We start from the raw sequence: 19,237 nt of genomic DNA on the forward strand, positions 1-19,237 counted from the left end.
ATCACCAAGACATTGCCGAGTTACAAGTTTTTCCACTGTATGCAATTGATAAAGCTGCATGAAGAAAGCTAGTTTGTTCCCTTGATGTTGTAGAGTTAGATCCAAAGTGGAGATTTGTGAGATATTGGATCGAACTCTAGTATGGTCGAAGGGTAGCTTCTTGGTTCGATAGGATTAAGCATGAAGTCGAAGGTTGTTCGCATGCTTGTGTCGAAGATGCTAGGGCTGTTAGCATGTTAAATTAGGTTTTAGTGTTTAAACCCTAATTTGTTAAGTTAGCTTGTTTATTAAGTTGGCTTGTGTAATAGGCCTTGTGGAAAAAGCCCATTAGTTAGTATGTTAGGTTTTATTATAAATAGCATACTAGTCTCTCATCATTGCTAAGCTGCAGATCCTAATTTAGGGTGAGAGAGGTTATTTGTTATTCTTGTAAACTTGTAATCTTGTTTTAAGAGAAAGTAAAATAATAGCAGTTATAACCAATTCTCGTGTTCTTCTTATCTTCCCTAATTCCTATTATATTTTGTTCTTGACATCGTTTTTCACAACACCCCTTTTAGACCATTTGATTCCATATTCTCCCCCAACATCAAAATTTCTTAGATAATGAACGTTTAGTTCTTTGATATTTCTGGTGCTCCCATGATTTCTCAATAGACTAGTCTATGTGATGATGATTGATTGGTTTTTGGAATGATGAAAATGCATGTATGCTATTCTAATTGAGTATGATGATTGATGCAAATACGTGTATATTTTGTATATGATGATGATGGAATTGTGATTGAATGATGTTAAGATATATGAACATACTTGGATGATGATGATGATGTTGATGATTGATGATGATGATGGTATAAGTATGTTGTATATGTTGCATTCATTCATGTTCATTGATGATACTGTATCCATAAGGGTGTGTTGGATCAGTGAAGGGCATGATTCCCATTGTGTGGAATCTGTGCTGGCAGGGCCGTATCTTGGATGATGTTGGATCGGTCATGGGTTATCCCCATTTGATGATGTTGGTACCACATGCATAGTGTCAGTTCATACATATGCATAATTTATAACATGATTGGATGCATTCCAGTGTTGTAAATGTTGATGATGTGTTGATTGTTGTTTGATTGTTTTGAATGTCTGTTTATGAAACAATTGGGTGAATGATACAACTGTGATGTGTTATTGCTTTATAACCTTATAACATTTGTTAATTATGATGAGACTCACCCTTACATGTTGTCATTTTCAGATTGAGGATAGCGGCTGTTAGACTCGGTGAGGATTAGCTCATGAGTCAGTAGTTTAGTAGCGTCAGGTGTCATGCTCTGATAGTTGTAACACTGGGGACGCGATTGTTTAGAGTTTATGATTATGACTCTAGTTATGTTTTGATGTTTTGAAGGATAAGTTTTAAAGATGTTAAACTTAGTCCGTTTTTGATATATTTCCGCTGTGTGAACATGAAACATTTTAATTTATGATGATTACCTCAGTGAATGCATGACATGACTGAATGATGTTTGTTTATTATGAATTGTGGCACCCTTATTTCATGTACTCTGAATAATTGTTTAAAAATTGCCGCGGGGTTAGTAAAGGGTGTTACAGTAGTGGTATCAGAGCATAGTCGGTCGTTATGACCAGAGTCTTAGTGTCAGTTTTGTTTCCTGTGTATGCGACTAGTAAGAGTTAACTGTCGATACTTCTGTTCTGATTAAATTGGTTGTGATTTAAGCAGAACAATGGCTGGAAGAGGAGGAAGAAACGACGATGCTATTGCTGAGGCTCTGGGCATGATTGCTGGTGTGCTGGGAGGAAATGCCAATGGAGCTGCGATTGGTGCTGACAGGCAGCTGAACAGTTTTCAGAGGAACAATCCTCCATTGTTCAAGGGCACGCATGATCCTGAAGGTGCTCAGAAGTGGCTTAAGGAGATCGAGAGAATCTTCAGAGTCATCGATTGTGCTGAAGATCTGAAGGTGAGATATGGCACTCACATGTTGTCTGAAGAAGCTGACGACTGGTGGATGACTACCAGGACTGAACTGGAAGCTGATGGTGTGGCTATTTCTTGGGCTGTGTTCAAGAGGGAATTTTTGAGAAGGTACTTTCCTGAAGACGTAAGAGGTCGAAAGGAAATTGAATTTCTGGAACTAGTCCAAGGTAGCATGACAGTACCAGAGTATGCTTCGAAGTTCGTTGAGTTGGCGAAGTACTACGTTCACTACAACAACGATGAAGCTAGTGAATTCTCGAAATGCATCAAGTTCGAGAAAGGTCTCCGTGATGAGATTAAGCAGGGTATCAGATATCAGAGAATCCGGAGGTTTGTAGACTTGGTGGACTGTAGTAGGATCTTCGAGGAAGATAATCTCAAGCTGAAGTCATCTCACTCTCGCGAGTTAGTTGACAGAAAAGGGAAGAAGCCTATGGATAAAGGTAAGCCATATGGTAGAGGTAATCCAAAGACTGGTGGTTGGAAGAAGCCTTGTGGGGGAGACTCTAGTGCTTTTGTCAGGTGCTATAACTGTGGTGAGGTCGGGCACCGTAGGAATGAGTGCAAGCTGAATCAGAAGAAGTGCTTCAAGTGTGAAGAAGTGGGTCATGTTGCCGCTGATTGTAAGAAGAAGATTGTGACTTGTTACAATTGTGGTGAAGAGGGTCACATTAGCCCACAGTGTCCTAAACCGAAGAAGAACCAAGCTGGAGGAAAGGTCTTTGCTTTGTCTGGATCAGAAACCACTCCGGAGGATAGACTAATTAAAGGTACGCGTTTTATTCATGGCACACCTTTAGTTGCGATTATTGATACTGGAGCAACTCATTCTTTTATTTCTTTGGATTGTGCTAAGAGGTTGAATTTGGAAATATCTGAAATAAATGGAAGTATGGTTATTGATACTCCAGCGTCGGGTTCAGTAACTACTTCGTCCGCATGCTTGAATTGTCCGGTTGACATTTTTGGTAGAGAATTCGGAATGGACTTAGTGTGCCTTCCGTTGAAACAACTCGATGTAATCCTGGGGATGAACTGGTTAGAATTTAACCGTGTTCACATCAACTGTTTTTCGAAGACGGTAATCTTTCCTGAAGGAGTTCATTCTGATGATCTGGAGATGACGGCTAGACAAGTGGATGAAGCTATCAAGGATGGTGCAACAGTGTTTATGTTGTTCGCATTGCTGAATGTGAAAGAAAAAGTGGCGAGTAGCGAATTACCTGTGGTGTGTGAATTTCCAGAAGTTTTTCTAGAAGATGTGAATGAATTACCACCGGAAAGAGAAGTGGAGTTTTCTATTGATTTAATTCTGGGAACTAGCCCAGTGTCAATGGCACCGTATCGTATGTCACCGTCTGAGTTGACTGAACTGAAGAAGCAGTTGGAAGAATTACTTGAGAAGAAGTTCATTCGTCCTAGCGTTTCTCCGTGGGGTGCACCTGTGTTGCTAGTGAAGAAGAAGGAGGGTTCAATGAGGTTGTGTGTGGATTACAGATAATTGAACAAGGTTACTATCAAGAATCGGTATCCCTTGCCGAGGATTGATGATTTGATGGATCAGTTGGTTGGAGCGAGTGTGTTTAGAAAAATTGATCTGAGGTCTGGGTATCACCAGATTCGTGTGAAAGACGATGATATTCAGAAGACCGCTTTCAGAATAAGGTATGGACATTATGAGTATTCGGTAATGCCGTTTGGAGTTACTAACGCACCTGGTGTAGTTATGGAGTATATGAATAGGATATCTCATCCTTATCTCGATAAGTTCGTGGTGGTGTTTATAGATGATATCCTAATATATTCTAAGAGTGAGGAAGAACATGCAGAACATCTCAGAATTGTGTTGGAGTTGTTAATAGAGAAGCAACTTTTTTCCAAACTGTCGAAGTGTGAATTTTGGTTAGAAGAGGTCAGTTTTCTTGGACATGTAATTTCTAAGAATGGTATTGCTGTCGATCCTACTAAGATAGAGGCTGTATCTCAGTGGGAAGCGCCGAAGTCAGTGTCAGAGATTCGTAGTTTTCTTGGTCTTGCAGGTTATTACAGGAAGTTCATTGAAGGATTTTCAAAGTTAGCATTGCCGTTAACTAAATTAACCAGAAAGGGTCAGGCTTTTATTTGGGATGTAAAATGCGAGGAAGGATTCCAAGAGCTGAAGAAGAGGTTGACTAGTGCTCCTATTTTGATTTTGCCGAATCCGACAGAATCATTTGTGGTTTATTGTGATGCTTCGTTGATGGGTTTAGGTGGTGTACTGATGCAGAACCAACAAGTGGTCGCGTACGCGTCGAGACAACTCAAAGTGCATGAACGGAATTATCCGACTCATGAATTGGAGTTGGCAGCGGTGGTTTTTGTCTTGAAGTTGTGGCGACATTATTTGTATGGGTCGAGATTTGAAGTGTTCAGTGATCATAAGAGTCTGAAATATCTCTTTGACCAGAAAGAACTGAATATGAGGCAGAGAAGGTGGTTAGAATTCCTTAAAGACTATGATTTTAGTTTGAATTACCATCCGGGTAAGGCAAACGTAGTTGCTGATGCTTTAAGTAGGAAGACTTTGCATATGTCTATGCTAATGGTGAAGGAATTGGATTTGATTGAACAATTCAGAGACTTGAGTTTGGTATGTGAAGGTACTCCTACTAGTGTTAAGTTGGGAATGCTGAAGCTGACCAGTGGTATTCTTGAAGAGATCAGAGAGGGCCAGAAGGCTGATGTCGAATTAGTCGATAAGTTGACTTTGATTAACCAAGGCAAGAGCGGTGAATTCAGAGTTGACGAGAATGGTATACTGAGGTTTGGAGACAGAGTTTATGTTCCTGATGTTGCTGAACTCCGAAGAAATATTTTAGAAGAAGGACACCGTAGTGGATTAAGTATTCATCCTGGTGCTACCAAGATGTATCATGATTTGAGAAAGCTATTTTGGTGGCCTGGAATGAAGAAAGAAATTGCTGAGTTTGTGTATTCCTGTTTGACTTGTCAGAAGTCAAAGGTTGAACATCAGAAGCCATCTGGATTTATGCAACCGATGTTTATTCCTGAGTGGAAATGGGATAGCATATCAATGGATTTTGTTTCGGGTTTGCCGAGAACTGTTAAGAATTGTGAAGCTATTTGGGTCGTGGTAGACAGGTTGACAAAGTCTGCACATTTCATATCGGTAAGAATGGATTATCTGATGGAAAAGCTGGCTCAATTGTATATTGAGAAGATAGTTAGTCTACATGGTATTCCTTCGAGTATCGTGTCAGACAGAGATCCGAGATTTACGTCTAAGTTCTGGGAAGGTTTGCAGCAAGCTTTGGGTACTAAGCTGAGACTGAGTTCTGCTTATCATCCGCAGACGGACGGATAGACTGAGAGGACAATTCAGTCGTTAGAAGACTTGTTACGTGCTTGTGTGTTAGAAAAAGGAGGTTCTTGGGATAGTTATCTGCCTTTGATTGAATTTACCTACAACAACAGTTTTCATTCGAGTATAGGTATGGCTCCATTTGAGGCATTGTATGGTAGGAGATGTAGAACTCCATTGTGTTGGTACGAAGCTGGTGAGAGTGCTGTGATTGGACCAGAAATTGTACAACAGACTACGGAGAAGATTAAGATGATTCAAGAGAAGATGAAAGCTTCTCAGAGTCGTCAAAAGAGTTATTATGATAAAAGGAGGAAGACACTTGAGTTTCAAGAGGGAGATCATGTGTTTATGAAGGTTACTCCTATGACGGGTATTGGTCGAGCTTTGAAGTCAAAGAAGTTGACTCCGCGTTTTATTGGACCATTCCAAATTTCAGAAAGAGTGGGAGAAGTGGCATATCGTATTGCGTTACCGCCAATGCTTGCCAACTTGCATGATGTATTTCATGTGTCTCAATTGAGGAAATACATTTCGGATCCGTCCCACGTGATCCAAGTGGATGATGTGCAGGTTAAAGACAACTTAACGATTGAAACGTTACCTATGAGGATTGAAGATAGAAGACTGAAGCAATTGCGGGGCAAGGAAATAGCTTTAGTCAGAGTAGCTTGGGGAGGACCAGCTGATGGAAACGTCACCGAGGACGAAAACTCTTTAGTGGGGGAGAGTTGTAACATCCCGAAAATTCTTATTTAATTAATTTAATCAAGTTTTAAATTAATTATGGGAAATTAACATTTTGTTGAATTATGTGGAAAAATAATAAAATGTTAAGTCATTGGGCCATGCGGTGGAATTAGTAAAGTGGAGGTGTAATTGAGTAAGAGCCCATTTCTAATTTTATGTTTTTCATAAAATAAAGGAAAACAAGAGGAGAAGGGAAAAATTAGAACGTGAAAACCAGAAGCTGTGAGAAGAGGAACTGAAGAACGTAAAGGGAGAACCAAAGAGGAAGAGGAACCAATTCAAGAATTTGGCTAAGGTAAGGGGGGACTTGTCTAATTATCATCTATTATTGGGTTAGGGGTTGATAATACTGAATAGATGTGGAATTCGGTTCGATTGAGTCATATGATAGGTTTAGGGATTGAGTCAAATTGTATGATGTTTGATCTCTATGTTTGAATCTATGATGTCTGCGTTGTTATGGTCTCAATTGATGTGTAAATGGTGTATTATGAGATGTAATTTGTGTTGTTTGTGCATTCGATTTCCCTAGGTTCGTACTGGTATGAATTGGATGAGTTTGGAATGTATGGAATGCTGTTTTCTGCAGGTTGGGGTTTCTGAAATCGCCGGTTGGCGCCGCGTGCATAGGGTTGGCGCCGCGAACAGGTGGGCTGAATGCCAATAAGTTGTGATACGCTCAGGTCGCGCCGCGTGCATAGGGTTCGCGCCGCGAAGGCGTAACTTTTTCTCGCTTCGTGCCGCGTGCAGATGTTTGCGCCGCGAACAGCTTGGAAGAGAGCCAAGGATTCTTGGAACGCTCAGTTCGCGCCGCGAATTGGTGATGGCGCCGCGTGCTGTTGGTGTTTTGAGACATTTTTGAAAGTTCAAAGATGCATTACTTTTTAACTGTTGGTCCGTTTGATGTGCCGTTTCGAGCTAAACGAACCTTATAGACTAATCTATGTGATGATGATTGATTGGTTTTTGGAATGATGAAAATGCATGTATGCTATTCTAATTGAGTATGATGATTGATGCAAATACGTGTATGTTTTGTATATGATGATGATGGAATTGTGATTGAATGATGTTAATATATATGAACATACTTGGATGATGATGTTGATGTTGATGATTGATGATGATGATGGTATAAGTATGTTGTATATGTTGCATTCATTCATGTTCATTGATGATACTGTATCCATAAGGGTGTGTTGGATCAGTGAAGGGCATGATTCCCATTGTGTGGAATCTGTGCTGGCAGGGCCGTATCTTGGATGATGTTGGATCGGTCATGGGTTATCCCCATTTGATGATGTTGGTACCACATGCATAGTGTCAGTTCATACATATGCATAATTTATAACATGATTGGATGCATTCCAGTGTTGTAAATGTTGATGATGTGTTGATTGTTGTTTGATTGTTTTGAATGTCTGTTTATGAAACAATTGGGTGAATGATACAACTGTAATGTGTTATTGCTTTATAACCTTATAACATTTGTTAATTATGATGAGACTCACCCTTACATGTTGTCATTTTCAGATTGAGGATAGCGGCTGTTCGACTCGGTGAGGATTAGCTCATGAGTTAGTAGTTTAGTAGCGTCAGGTGTCATGCTCTGATAGTTGTAACACTGGGGACGCGATTGTTTAGAGTTTATGATTATGACTCTAGTTATGTTTTGATGTTTTGAAGGATAAGTTTTAAAGATGTTAAACTTAGTCCGTTTTTGATAAATTTCCGTTGTGTGAACATGAAACGTTTTAATTTATGATGATTACCTCAGTGAATGCATGACATGACTGAATGATGTTTGTTTATTATGAATTGTGGCACCCTTATTTCATGTACTCTGAATAATTGTTTAAAAATTGCCGCGGGGTTAGTAAGGGGTGTTACACGCCCTACCAAACAAAAGATGTTCAGAGTCAATCAAGGGTTCGAGGAAGATCGAGGCTCAAGATAATTAAATTAATTGTTCATCTCTCTTATTTTCTGTTTTTATTCCCCTTTTCCCGCAGGTGTTTATTGTAATAGCGTAGGAAATTTTATGTCTGCCTTTATTTTATTTTAATTGCGTGGTTAGTAATTTAGGGAGTGATAACTATGAATTGAACGTAGATCACCTAATTACAAGATAAATGTCATCGAAGTTAACCACATGATTGTGCACCCACACACCTTTAGGGTAACCCTTCTTGTTGCCTGTTGCCTTATATTTTTGCCTTGTTGCCTCTAAGTATGCTAAATAGTCAAACTCCCTCGATTCCGAGGATACCTAAAGCAATGTTGCCTTCAAAGTTATTGAAACTCCCTCGAGGTTGCCTTATAAAGAATAATTGTCCCAATTGCTAAGGTATCCTCGCATGATGCCTGCAAATATTAAATGACTATTATATCCTTCCCTTAGACTACCTGCCCTCTTTATGGCATGGGACAGTCTTATGGCGAACGATTATTCTCGATGACCCTTAAACATCCAATTGAAAGGCTTCCTACTCTCTTATGGTATGGATAGACCCTTTCGCCTTGAAAAGCTAAAAGAACGATTTTTCAAACTTAGGGTAGGTAGATTTTAATTGCTTGCTCAATTCAAAATTCAAATTCAAACTTTTTTCCCACTCTTTTCCAAAAGTCAAATTCAAAAAGACTACGCTTATTTACAAGCTAAAGTTCTTCTTCAAAGTTTTTACTATTCACACTCCGCTTTTCAAACAATTCAAACATTTTCAAAGTGAGCTAAGCAATTAAGAGCCCATGGATAACCATGGATGCAAAGGGTGCCTTACACCTTCCCTTTGTATAACTTACCCCCCGAACTCAAAATATTTTTCAAAGGTCTTTCCTGTTCTTTTAGCCTTTCTAATTGGATAAAATAAAAGTCGGTGGCGACTCTAGCTATCCGCACATTTTAAATAAAGTCAGTTCACCGTATTACAAATGGCTTTTAAGAAAACTGATGATGTTGGTCAAAGTACAGAAACATCTGACGAAGAGCCGGAACATGTAGAGATTCCTGTTGAGCTGGAGCATGTTGATGCTGAATTGCATATCCCTGATGAAGTCGAAGAAAAAGCAGAAGATGTTGAGGAAACTGTCGATGACTACCTATTGTCAAGAGATAGGTCGATAAGAACCATCAAGCCACCTCATAGACTTGGGTATGCAGATCTTATAGCTTATGCCTTAATCTCTGCAAGTGAGGTTCTAGACGAAGAACCTAGAGCCTACAAGGAAGTAATGAGGAGTCAAAATAAGACTGAATGGATGAATGCCATGGATGATGAGATGAAATCTCTTCATGATAATCACACTTGGGAACTGATCAAGAAACCTGCTGGGGCAAGGCTAGTCAGCTGTAAATGGATTTTCAAAGTTAAGGAAGGAATTGAAGGAGTGACGTCGAAAAGATACAAGGCAAGGTTAGCTGCAAGGGGTTTCACTCAGAAAGAAGGTGTCGACTTCAATGATGTGTTTTCTCCTGTTGTGAAGCATAGGTCCATTCGAATGTTGCTTGCCATGGTGGCACAGTTTAACCTTGAACTGGAACAGATGAATGTGAAGACTGCGTTCTTGTATGGTGATCTAGATGAAACGATCCTGATGAGGCAACCTGAAGGGTATGTCGAAAAGGGGAAGGAAGATTATGTGTGCAAGCTAAAAAGATCTTTGTATGGGCTGAAACAATCTCCTCGGCAGCGGAATAGGAGATTTGACTAGTTCATGGCACGCATAAGTTTCATTAGAAGTCAGTTCGACCACTGCGTTTACTTCAGATTTCGACCTGGTAATTCATTTGTTATTTTGTTGCTTTATGTGGATGATATTCTCATAGCAAGCAACAATGTTGAAGATGTGATGAGGGTGAAGGATGAACTCAATAAGGAGTTCGATATGAAGGATCTGGGAGCTGCTTCCAGGATTCTTGGAATTGACATTCGAAGAGATAGAAAGAAGTCGAAGTTATGCTTATCTCAAGAAGCATATCTATGGAAGATTCTCGAAAAGTTTGGTATGTCGAATTCGAAGCCAGTTGTGACTGCAACAAACCCTTAATTCAAGCCGAGTATTGATCAGTGTCCCAATACTGATGTCGAAAGAGGCTATATGAATAGCATACCATATGCTAATATTGTTGGTTCTTTGATGTATGCTATGGTCTGTACTAGACTCGACATAACATATGCAGTAAGTCTTGTAAGCAGGTACATGGCGAACCCTGGAAAGGCTCACTGGCAAGCATTGGAGTGGATTTTAAGGTACATAAATGGGTCTCTGAATAGAGTCCTAATTTATGGTGGAGCCTTGGGTGAAGATAGTAAAGCAGTAATAGAAGGATATGTCGACTCTAATTATGCAGGTTGTATGGATTCCAGAAAATCTATTTCTGGATATGTTTTCACTATGTTTGGCACTACAATTAGTTGGAAAGCAACACTTCAGAAGGTTGTTGCTCTATCAACCACTGAAGCGGAGTATATTGCTCTAACTGAAGCCGTGAAAGAAGCATTGTGGCTTGAAGGTTTTGCGAAGGAGCTGAAACTTCAAGGTCGAGGTATCACTGTTAAATGTGATAGTCAAAGTGCAATACACCTGTCGAAGAATTCAGCCTATCATGAGCGAACTAAGCACATTGATGTGAGGCTGCATTTCGTTAGAAGAGTAATCGAGCGTGGAGAAGTCCAAGTGCTGAAGGTTTCGACTGAAGACAATGCTGCTGATATGATCACCAAGACATTGCCGAGTTACAAGTTTTTCCACTGTATGCAATTGATAAAGCTGCATGAAGAAAGCTAGTTTGTTCCCTTGATGTTGTAGAGTTAGATCCAAAGTGGAGATTTGTGAGATATTGGATCGAACTCTAGTATGGTCGAAGGGTAGCTTCTTGGTTCGACATGATTAAGCATGAAGTCGAAGGTTGTTCACATGCTTGTGTCGAAGATGCTAGGGATCTTAGCATGTTAAATTAGGTTTTAGTGTTTAAACCCTAATTTGTTAAGTTAGCTTGTTTATTAAGTTGGCTTGTGTAATGGGCCTTGTGGAAAAAGCCCATTAGTTAGTATGTTAGGTTTTATTATAAATAGCATACTAGTCTCTCATCATTGCTAAGCTGCAAATCCTAATTTAGGGTGAGAGAGGTTATTTGTTATTCTTGTAAACTTGTAATCTTGTTTTAAGAGAAAGTAAAAGAATAACAATTATAACCAATTCTTATGTTCTTCTTATCTTCCCTAATTCCTATTATATTTTGTTCTTGACATCGTTTTTCACAACACCCCTTTTAGACCATTTGATTCCATATTCTCCCCCAACATCAAAATCTCTTAGATAATGAACGTTTACTTCTTTGATATTTCTGGTGCTCCCATGATTTCTCAATAATAATATTAAAATTCTGATTAATCTCGGTAGAGGAGCGAGAGTGAAATTGTAATATGAATAAATTTTTATGATGTGGATGACTCATTGTCTTAAAATTTTGAATGAAATATATAGTATTAAGATCTCTCAGATGAACCTTTTTAACTCATTAGTATTCTCCGAGTTGGCTAATAGAAACTTTGTATAAAGGAAATTGAAAAACTACCTTTGTTATAGCACACTTTGATTAAGCACGCCGTGTAATAATAATCATGAGCTCACATATACAATAATTCATTTGCTAAAAAGCACACGAGAGATCAAATTGGTGTGAATTCACGCATATAATCATTAAACTTAGTTGATTATTTCGGCCAATTGTAAGTCAAAATTAAAGTGGTAGTAGCATTTTGATTTAACAATTATAAAGTGCTTGCTATCATGTAGTGTGTGAAACTTTTAAATTATGGTACCTTCAACTTTAGATCTTCATGTTCACTTGATAATTCATTATTAATAATCATTGCTTACATCAGCCAATTTCAAGGTATGAGTGTTGAACAATCATAACCTCACATATAAATATGAAATACTTATATTAAATATGAATTAATTAATATATGTAAAATAAAATAAAAAATGTTCCAATAAAGAATCAAATTCATGAACCAATGACTAGGACTCGAGCGGAAAACGAACTTCTATTAAAGAACGAAGGTTCGAAGAAATTGAGTTTGATTTCTTGTGGACACAATAATTGGTCAGTGTCATGATCTTTCGGCACAAATTCTAAATTATCAAGGTCTCATTTCCTTAGAAACCAAAGTACGAAAAAGAAAAAAAATCAAAAAATTCATGTACTTTCAATTAATTTGATATTAAGTGAATTTCATTAACTACTTGTACTTAATCATGTAATTGATGGTCTGCTTTAAATAATTAATCAAAATGGCTATTAAGAGAAATCTAACAACATTCTGGACTCTATAAAACTTTTGTAGACTTTGCAAGTGGTGATCAATATATAAATTATCAAATCTAATGTGATTTTGTGGACCACAAATATGCAATTTAATAGAACATAGGCGTGTACTAATGTATGATTACATAAGAGATTTGGGATTAATTAGGCATGCTTATGCAGCAACTTTTCATAAATGGATGCCAAAGAGAGTAAATTGTATCTCACTGTCCCGTAAATTAAATATACCTTCAAGATCAGAGACACTTGATATATTGAGACGCGAATTAAAATCAACGGTTTTTAATTTCTCAACACATTTAAAATATGTCATATACATAAAAACTAAAAGAAATTAAACAACTCAAACACCACGGGGTCGATTACAATCTCGAAGACATGAAAAAGGTTGTTGGGTTATAGTTAAAAGGCCTCTACAATATGTCAATATTGAAGATTGGTTTGGGTGACTTTAAAGCGTTAAAGTCATGGTAATTTTGGTCTTTTTTTTTAAACAAAAGGTGAGCAAAGAGCATGACTTGCATATGTATTAATCAAAGGAGATACAAAAAGAGGGGGACATATAGCAAAAAAAAAAAAAACCCTCAACCATTACAAAAATTAAAAGAAAGAAAACTCTAACAATTACGAGCAAAGTCAGGTCTAATCGGATCCGGAATAGAGTCCTACGAAAGGTTGCCGTTGATAGAGATATCAATATTGACAATTATGTCAGCACAGGTATTGTCTTCACGGTAGATGTGCGACACTGTAAAATTCATATTGGAAACTATGATAAGGCAGTTCTACCACCTGTTCTTGAGTTTTCAAGGGACGATCGAGGGATTCGAAAAAGCTTTACACACCAGCCAGTTTTTAACCAGAGGTAATTCCAACCATTTTGCTTAGAAATTTCTATTGCTGTCATAGCCCCGATAAATTCAACTTGTAGAGCAAAAGACGTGCCAATATTTATAGCAAAGCAGCCCAGAAAATCAGTAGAGTAGTTACGAAAAATGCCACCACAAGCCGCCTAACCAGGGGCACCAAGAGCAGCCCCGTAATTGTTACATTTAATCCAAGGATTGGCTGGAGGAGTCCAAAACACTTCTCGAATCTTAGGGGCTTTAGGCGGGTGAATCCGAATTTTAAAGGATTTAAAGATACGAAATTTCTCCATAGATGAAGAAATAGTTTCTTTTGTTGTTTTTCCCGTAATTGAGACTAGGGAAATAATATTGTTAATAGAAGTTCTCCAATAAATTAGTTTATTTTCACACCTAGCCTTGTTTCTACTATGTCAAATGGAGTTGACGGGAGATGATTTTTTTTTCTCTCACCTATAAACTAATCTCTCTCATTTAATTTTTCTTTTCTTTTTTCCTACTTTCTCTGTCAAAAGAAACAACTAATGTCACTAAAATATTCACTGCTTGCATAAATATGATAATGTTTAGAGAGAGAAGCTCCCCCCTCTCTAAACTTAGGGTTTCTCTACTTTGATGGGTGTCACCTCCCTTCTTGTAGGGGCTCTTCCTCTCTCATGGGACCTATTCACCATCATTATGGTGGCCATCTCCTCTTCAATGGAGGTTTCTCCTCCACTGTAAGTTTTTCCTCCTCTCTTTTCATTTCTTTGAAACCTTCATCAATGTTAGATCCATACATATTTCTTCCTCCAACATCCATCAAGCTCATCCTCCTCTCCGCATCAACCATCAATCGCTTGCAACCCCAAAATCACCTCCACCAACTGATGGCCTAGAGTGGTATCAATATGGAAAACGTCCCCCACCGGAGCCACCACCACCGGAAGAGAAGGAAGCCCAGTGTTTATGTGTGTGTGTTTATGTAATAGTTTTTTTTTATTGTGTTTGTTTGTTTGTTTGTTGTGGATTCAATTTTTTTGTTTGGTTTGTTTTATTGGGTGTGTTGTTATTAGGCTCAGGTTGTTTTAAGTTTGTGCTAAAGGTATTTGATGAAATGCCTCAAAGAAGCTTGGATGAAAGAAATGTGTTTTTGAGTAAGAATCTTACTAGGGATGTGGCAAATCAAACTCCCCTTTTCAGTCAACAATTGTTTTATCCACAAGTTGTGAGATTAATCAATATTGTAAACCTGAATAATTGATTTGAGCGTGATAAAGCTAGTGTTAAAGCTAAAGATATGATTCGTAACTGGATAGATTTAAAGATTGGGGTTTCAAAACTCATTTGTCTCTTACGGAAGAATTTAGGTTGGTTGATTGGATTAAAGTTTTGGATTGGTACCTTCCATAGCTTGTTAGTCTTAATTATTAGTGTTGTTATTTATGTGTGGATGGAAAATGCAGTAACACATTTTCTTTGTACTCTCTCTTTTTCATTTAATAAATGAGTTTGTTTTCTATAGAAAAATCACCAAAATAATGGATTCTCTCTCATTTAATTTTTCTTTTTCTTTTTGCCTTGATGAGATGATAATGACAACGGATGCGCAATAGGGAATTTAAGTTTTATATTTTGAATTTTAACATATTTGGTCTTGATATACGAGATTAGTTCGTAACTTGAATTTTATGATTATTTTAGTTAATATATTTTGGTTATGGTATTTTAAACGTGAAAACTACATTTTACACATACAAATTATACAATCACGATGCACATATTGTGTTAATTATATATCGGGTTGTATAATCTCTATTAATACATATTTTATGGAAAAAAAACATATGTTTTACAGATTCAGATTATACAATACATTGTGTAAATAATTTTAAAATTACATGTTCATATTGTATAACATGTACGCATAAAATATATTAAATATTTTGCATGTCTAAAATACTCCGAAAAATTGTATGGTTTAGAATGTACCGACAGTTCGTATGGTATAAATAAACTACATTGAAATTTGTATGAATTAGTGTCTTATGTTTTGATCATTCTCTGATTAATGTGTCAAAATGAGTTGCAATTACAATTTACTACAAAATAAGTTTATTTAAGATTAATGCACTACTACAAAGAGAGAAAAAACCTAATCTCAAATAAACAAGAAAAATGACTTAAACAATACTAAGATTATTAAATCTATTATGAAAAAAGATATCCTAATAAATTAATCTAAATGGATCATTTTATCTTGTAGGAAAATCATTAAATAAAAATAAGATCATTTCATAATCTTTCTTTATAAATCCAAACATAAATTACAAAATCATGGATAAAAAACAGGGTCTTCAAGCTTGGCAGGAGCAAGATTTGGATCATTCAAAATAGCTTGAAAATCTTTCTTTTGGTTATACAAAAAATCCTTCAAAAATGCAACAACTAACCCACCCAAAGTCCTTATCATCAAATCCTTAGGCCCAATTCCATTCTTACACATACACTTCAAAAGTCTACTTCTTAAACCTTGTGTGTCTTCATCCAACATATCCATATGACCATAATCCTTAGTCACAAAATGTGCACAAGGTGGTTTACTCTCATTGAAAAATTCCACATGGTTCCTCCCCTCAGGAGCACATGATACAGGAGAGCAATTAGAAGGTTCTGGACCGAGCCCAGTTCCAATCACCAGAACGGGCATGTTTATGTTGAAGGATTGGGCCTGGCCCGTTAGAATGCCCTTACCTGGGCCTGCCACTGGATCTATTCCAATTAGGGCTGAAAATTTGAGGTTGGTTTTTGCTTGATCTATTGCTAGGGCAAAAACTGTTTTTCCACCTTTACTATGGCCAGCAAGAACCAATGTGTCCAATTTTGCTTTAACATTTTGTTGAATGTTTTCATTGATCTTAGGTTGAAGTCCCTTGGCTATCCAACTAGCAACTTTTTCTGCAAATTTTACTTCACATACTCCAAGCATAGGCAAGTTCAAGGTAAACTAAACAAGAAAAAAAATGTGTTAGAAAATCTGAAAATTCTATTGAGTGGTGTTAGAATAAACATCTTAATCAATTCTTTATTGAATAAACATTTATCATACATACATTATATATCATAAGTGTGTAAAGTCGGCTCAACAATATGTTATCAATGTAATTCGATGAAAAATATAGACGACTCACATCTCTCAACATATGTTTTAAACTATCAGATATTAAACTTATGAGCACATATTTAAAAGATTTAGATATTTGTCAGATATGTCACACCATAATTAATAAATTGTAGATAAGATTTTAATTATAATATTAATATAAGATAATGGGAAGAGGATCATCGAACTTTATCTCTTTCTAAAAAATGCAATTCCTCTCATCTTGTCTTTTTTTTTTAATCTCTTTCTCACTTCTCTCTCATGTAAAATGTCTAAAGTTAAGGAAAGTTAGAGAATCCAAAGTTAGAGGATCTGTTTCCTAACAAAGTCATCTTAATTTTTGAAAGATCTGAGCAAATTAACTACGATTTAAGTGTGACAAATCAAATAGAAGTAATAATTTTTTATGTTTAACTGTGACAAATATTTTATGACCTCCTTTTTAATCACGATTTAAATGTGTCAAATTTTATATCATTTGCGGTAATTTTCCTTAAACGCCTTCGAAAAATGCTGGACTTCCAAAATAAATATTATGTAATTGGGGAGAGTAATCTAAAATATTAATATTGCAACTATAATTTAAAACCTTAAATATAGATAAGGACATAAAAATATATCTGAAAAACATAAATAAAATAAATGAGAAAAAGTTATAAGAGTGAAAATATATACCAATTGAGGAGCAACAACAATGAATCCATGAGAAGCTATATGGCCTAATAGCTTAGAGTAGTATCTATTAGAAATGGCATAACCATGGCAGAACAATATGACAGGATATGTTCCTTCCGCGGTTGGTGCAAACACCAACACTGGTTTTGGGGATGTCTTAACATTGAATTGCTTCCAACTAATGTCTCCAACTTGGAAAACATCTGTGCCTAGGTTGGTGTTGTTGGTGGCTAATAATGGTTTGCCTCTCAATGCCATATTCAACACTCTATGCTATTCTCACACCAAATAATGAAACTTTAATTTGTTTATGAAGTGTACTTAAAGTCTAAGTAGTGTGGATATTTTTGAAGTATTCATTGGATTCTTTTGTGTGTAAGATAAACGTGTGTGAGAATATATGTGTAGTATTTTAGATAAATAATTTAAAATTTTCTCATTTTAGGGAAAAATTGTTTTGAGAAAAATGACAAAATGTTATCCTATTATTGTGTGGTTTTTTTTATATGAAGTATGCTTTTATTATTTTGTCTCTACTTTTGTTGTTTTGTGTTTGTAATCTCTCTTTCTCACTTTGGATGGAAGGAAACCATACAAAATTACAAACAAGTTGATGATGACAAGTCTGAAGTGTCAATAGGCCACTTAAATATTCTTTGTATTTTCCACCAGAATCCAAAAAAAATTAATTAACATTTGGCTACTTTAATTTGGAAGAATTAATTTAGTGTGAAACATGTTTATATTGAATTGACAAAACTAAACTTATATTAATCCATTTTCAATAACATGAGAAATATAATCAAAGGTGAAGTGAAGTTATATAGTATACAATAGTTTAATTCACATGAAACTTTCAGCGGCAGTGACGATAAATCGATGGTAAGAATGTGCAACCTAGGTTGGTCGTCCCAGTCGACCAACTCACCATGTACTCTTTTCTATTTGGCCAAATCTAATATTTTATATATTAAGTTAGTACTATTTAAACCACTTAATTTTAGTTCAAAGAGTGCTAATTTAAACGTAGACTGTTTTAACAAGAGACATTATCTATCTGATTAATTGGCAATTTACAAAGATTATAATAGTTTTTAGCGGTACAATTGTTAAAAGCGTAAGTATTTTTTTTATCGTTTTTACAGAGATTGGTGCGATACTACCGCCGTTCTATAGTTTAGTGTGTTTTGAGTTAAGATTTGGTAAGAGTTCGGTGACATGAAATGTAGATTGCATAAAAAGTAAACAAAGATAGTAAACTAGGGTTTAAAAACGATTTGAGAGAGTTGTGCCAAGATTAGTTTTTGTTAGTTTGCTTCATATATACTCGATCAACCATGCATATGAACTTATTAATGATTAATACAATCACGTATCCTCTCGATACTGTTTATCTCTAAAGCAATATCGTGAATATTATCATATTAACTATTATATGATCTCTCATGCCAATAATCAACATGATAATCTTAAAATCTTGATACAAGTAATTATCAACTCACAAATCTATCTCTAGAGTTTGTTATTGATAGATGAATATCTTTTAGGTCAAGGTTTGAAACATATCTCTCAATAGTGATTCAAAACAACAAATAGAACATGAATAACAAGATATTCACCATATATTAATCATCAACCAAGCTCATACACAAAAGATTAAAATAAGTACATATTTACAAACTAACTACCTCTAATCTTGACACAAGAAGATGTTTAGCTCTCCATAGCCATGAAAGCTTCAATAACAAGCAACAAAACAAGATTTACTAGGATATAACTCAAAGAATATGAAGATGGATGCTTGGAAATCTTGAAGTTCTCTTGAAAATATTTTTTCCTCTCTTCCTTTCTCTTGCCCTAGGTTGTTGTTGTTAAAAAGTATGTATTTGAAAAGATAAGATGATCAAAATATCAATACCAAGTGCCTAAATTACAAGTGGTCAAAAAGTAGCTCCGCTAAGCGGACAGGGTCCGCTAAGAGGACGTCTCAAAATATCTGAAAAGTGAGCAGCATCCGCTTAGTGAGATTGGTCCGCTAAGCGGACAAAAAATTTGAGTTCGCCTCTATTTTACGTTGTACAAAGCGCGCTTGAAGCTGGCTTGTGAA

At 36.3% G+C, this 19,237-nt stretch overlaps 1 protein-coding gene across 1 annotated transcript; it reads right to left on the reverse strand.

The window, feature by feature from the left end:
• Positions 1-15,566: 15,566 nt before the first annotated feature.
• On the reverse strand, positions 15,567-17,513 carry LOC131598746 (chlorophyllase-1, chloroplastic-like). Its single transcript, XM_058871320.1, has 2 exons — positions 17,131-17,513; positions 15,567-16,299 (listed from the first exon to the last, which is right to left on the reverse strand). The coding sequence occupies exons 1-2, from the start codon at positions 17,386-17,388 to the stop codon at positions 15,628-15,630; spliced, it is 930 nt and encodes a 309-aa protein (XP_058727303.1). The 5' UTR covers positions 17,389-17,513; the 3' UTR covers positions 15,567-15,627.
• Between the last annotated feature and the right edge of the window lie 1,724 nt (positions 17,514-19,237).

This window comes from Vicia villosa, linkage group LG4, assembly GCF_029867415.1.
Source record: "Vicia villosa cultivar HV-30 ecotype Madison, WI linkage group LG4, Vvil1.0, whole genome shotgun sequence".
NCBI classification, from domain to species: Eukaryota; Viridiplantae; Streptophyta; class Magnoliopsida; order Fabales; family Fabaceae; genus Vicia; species Vicia villosa.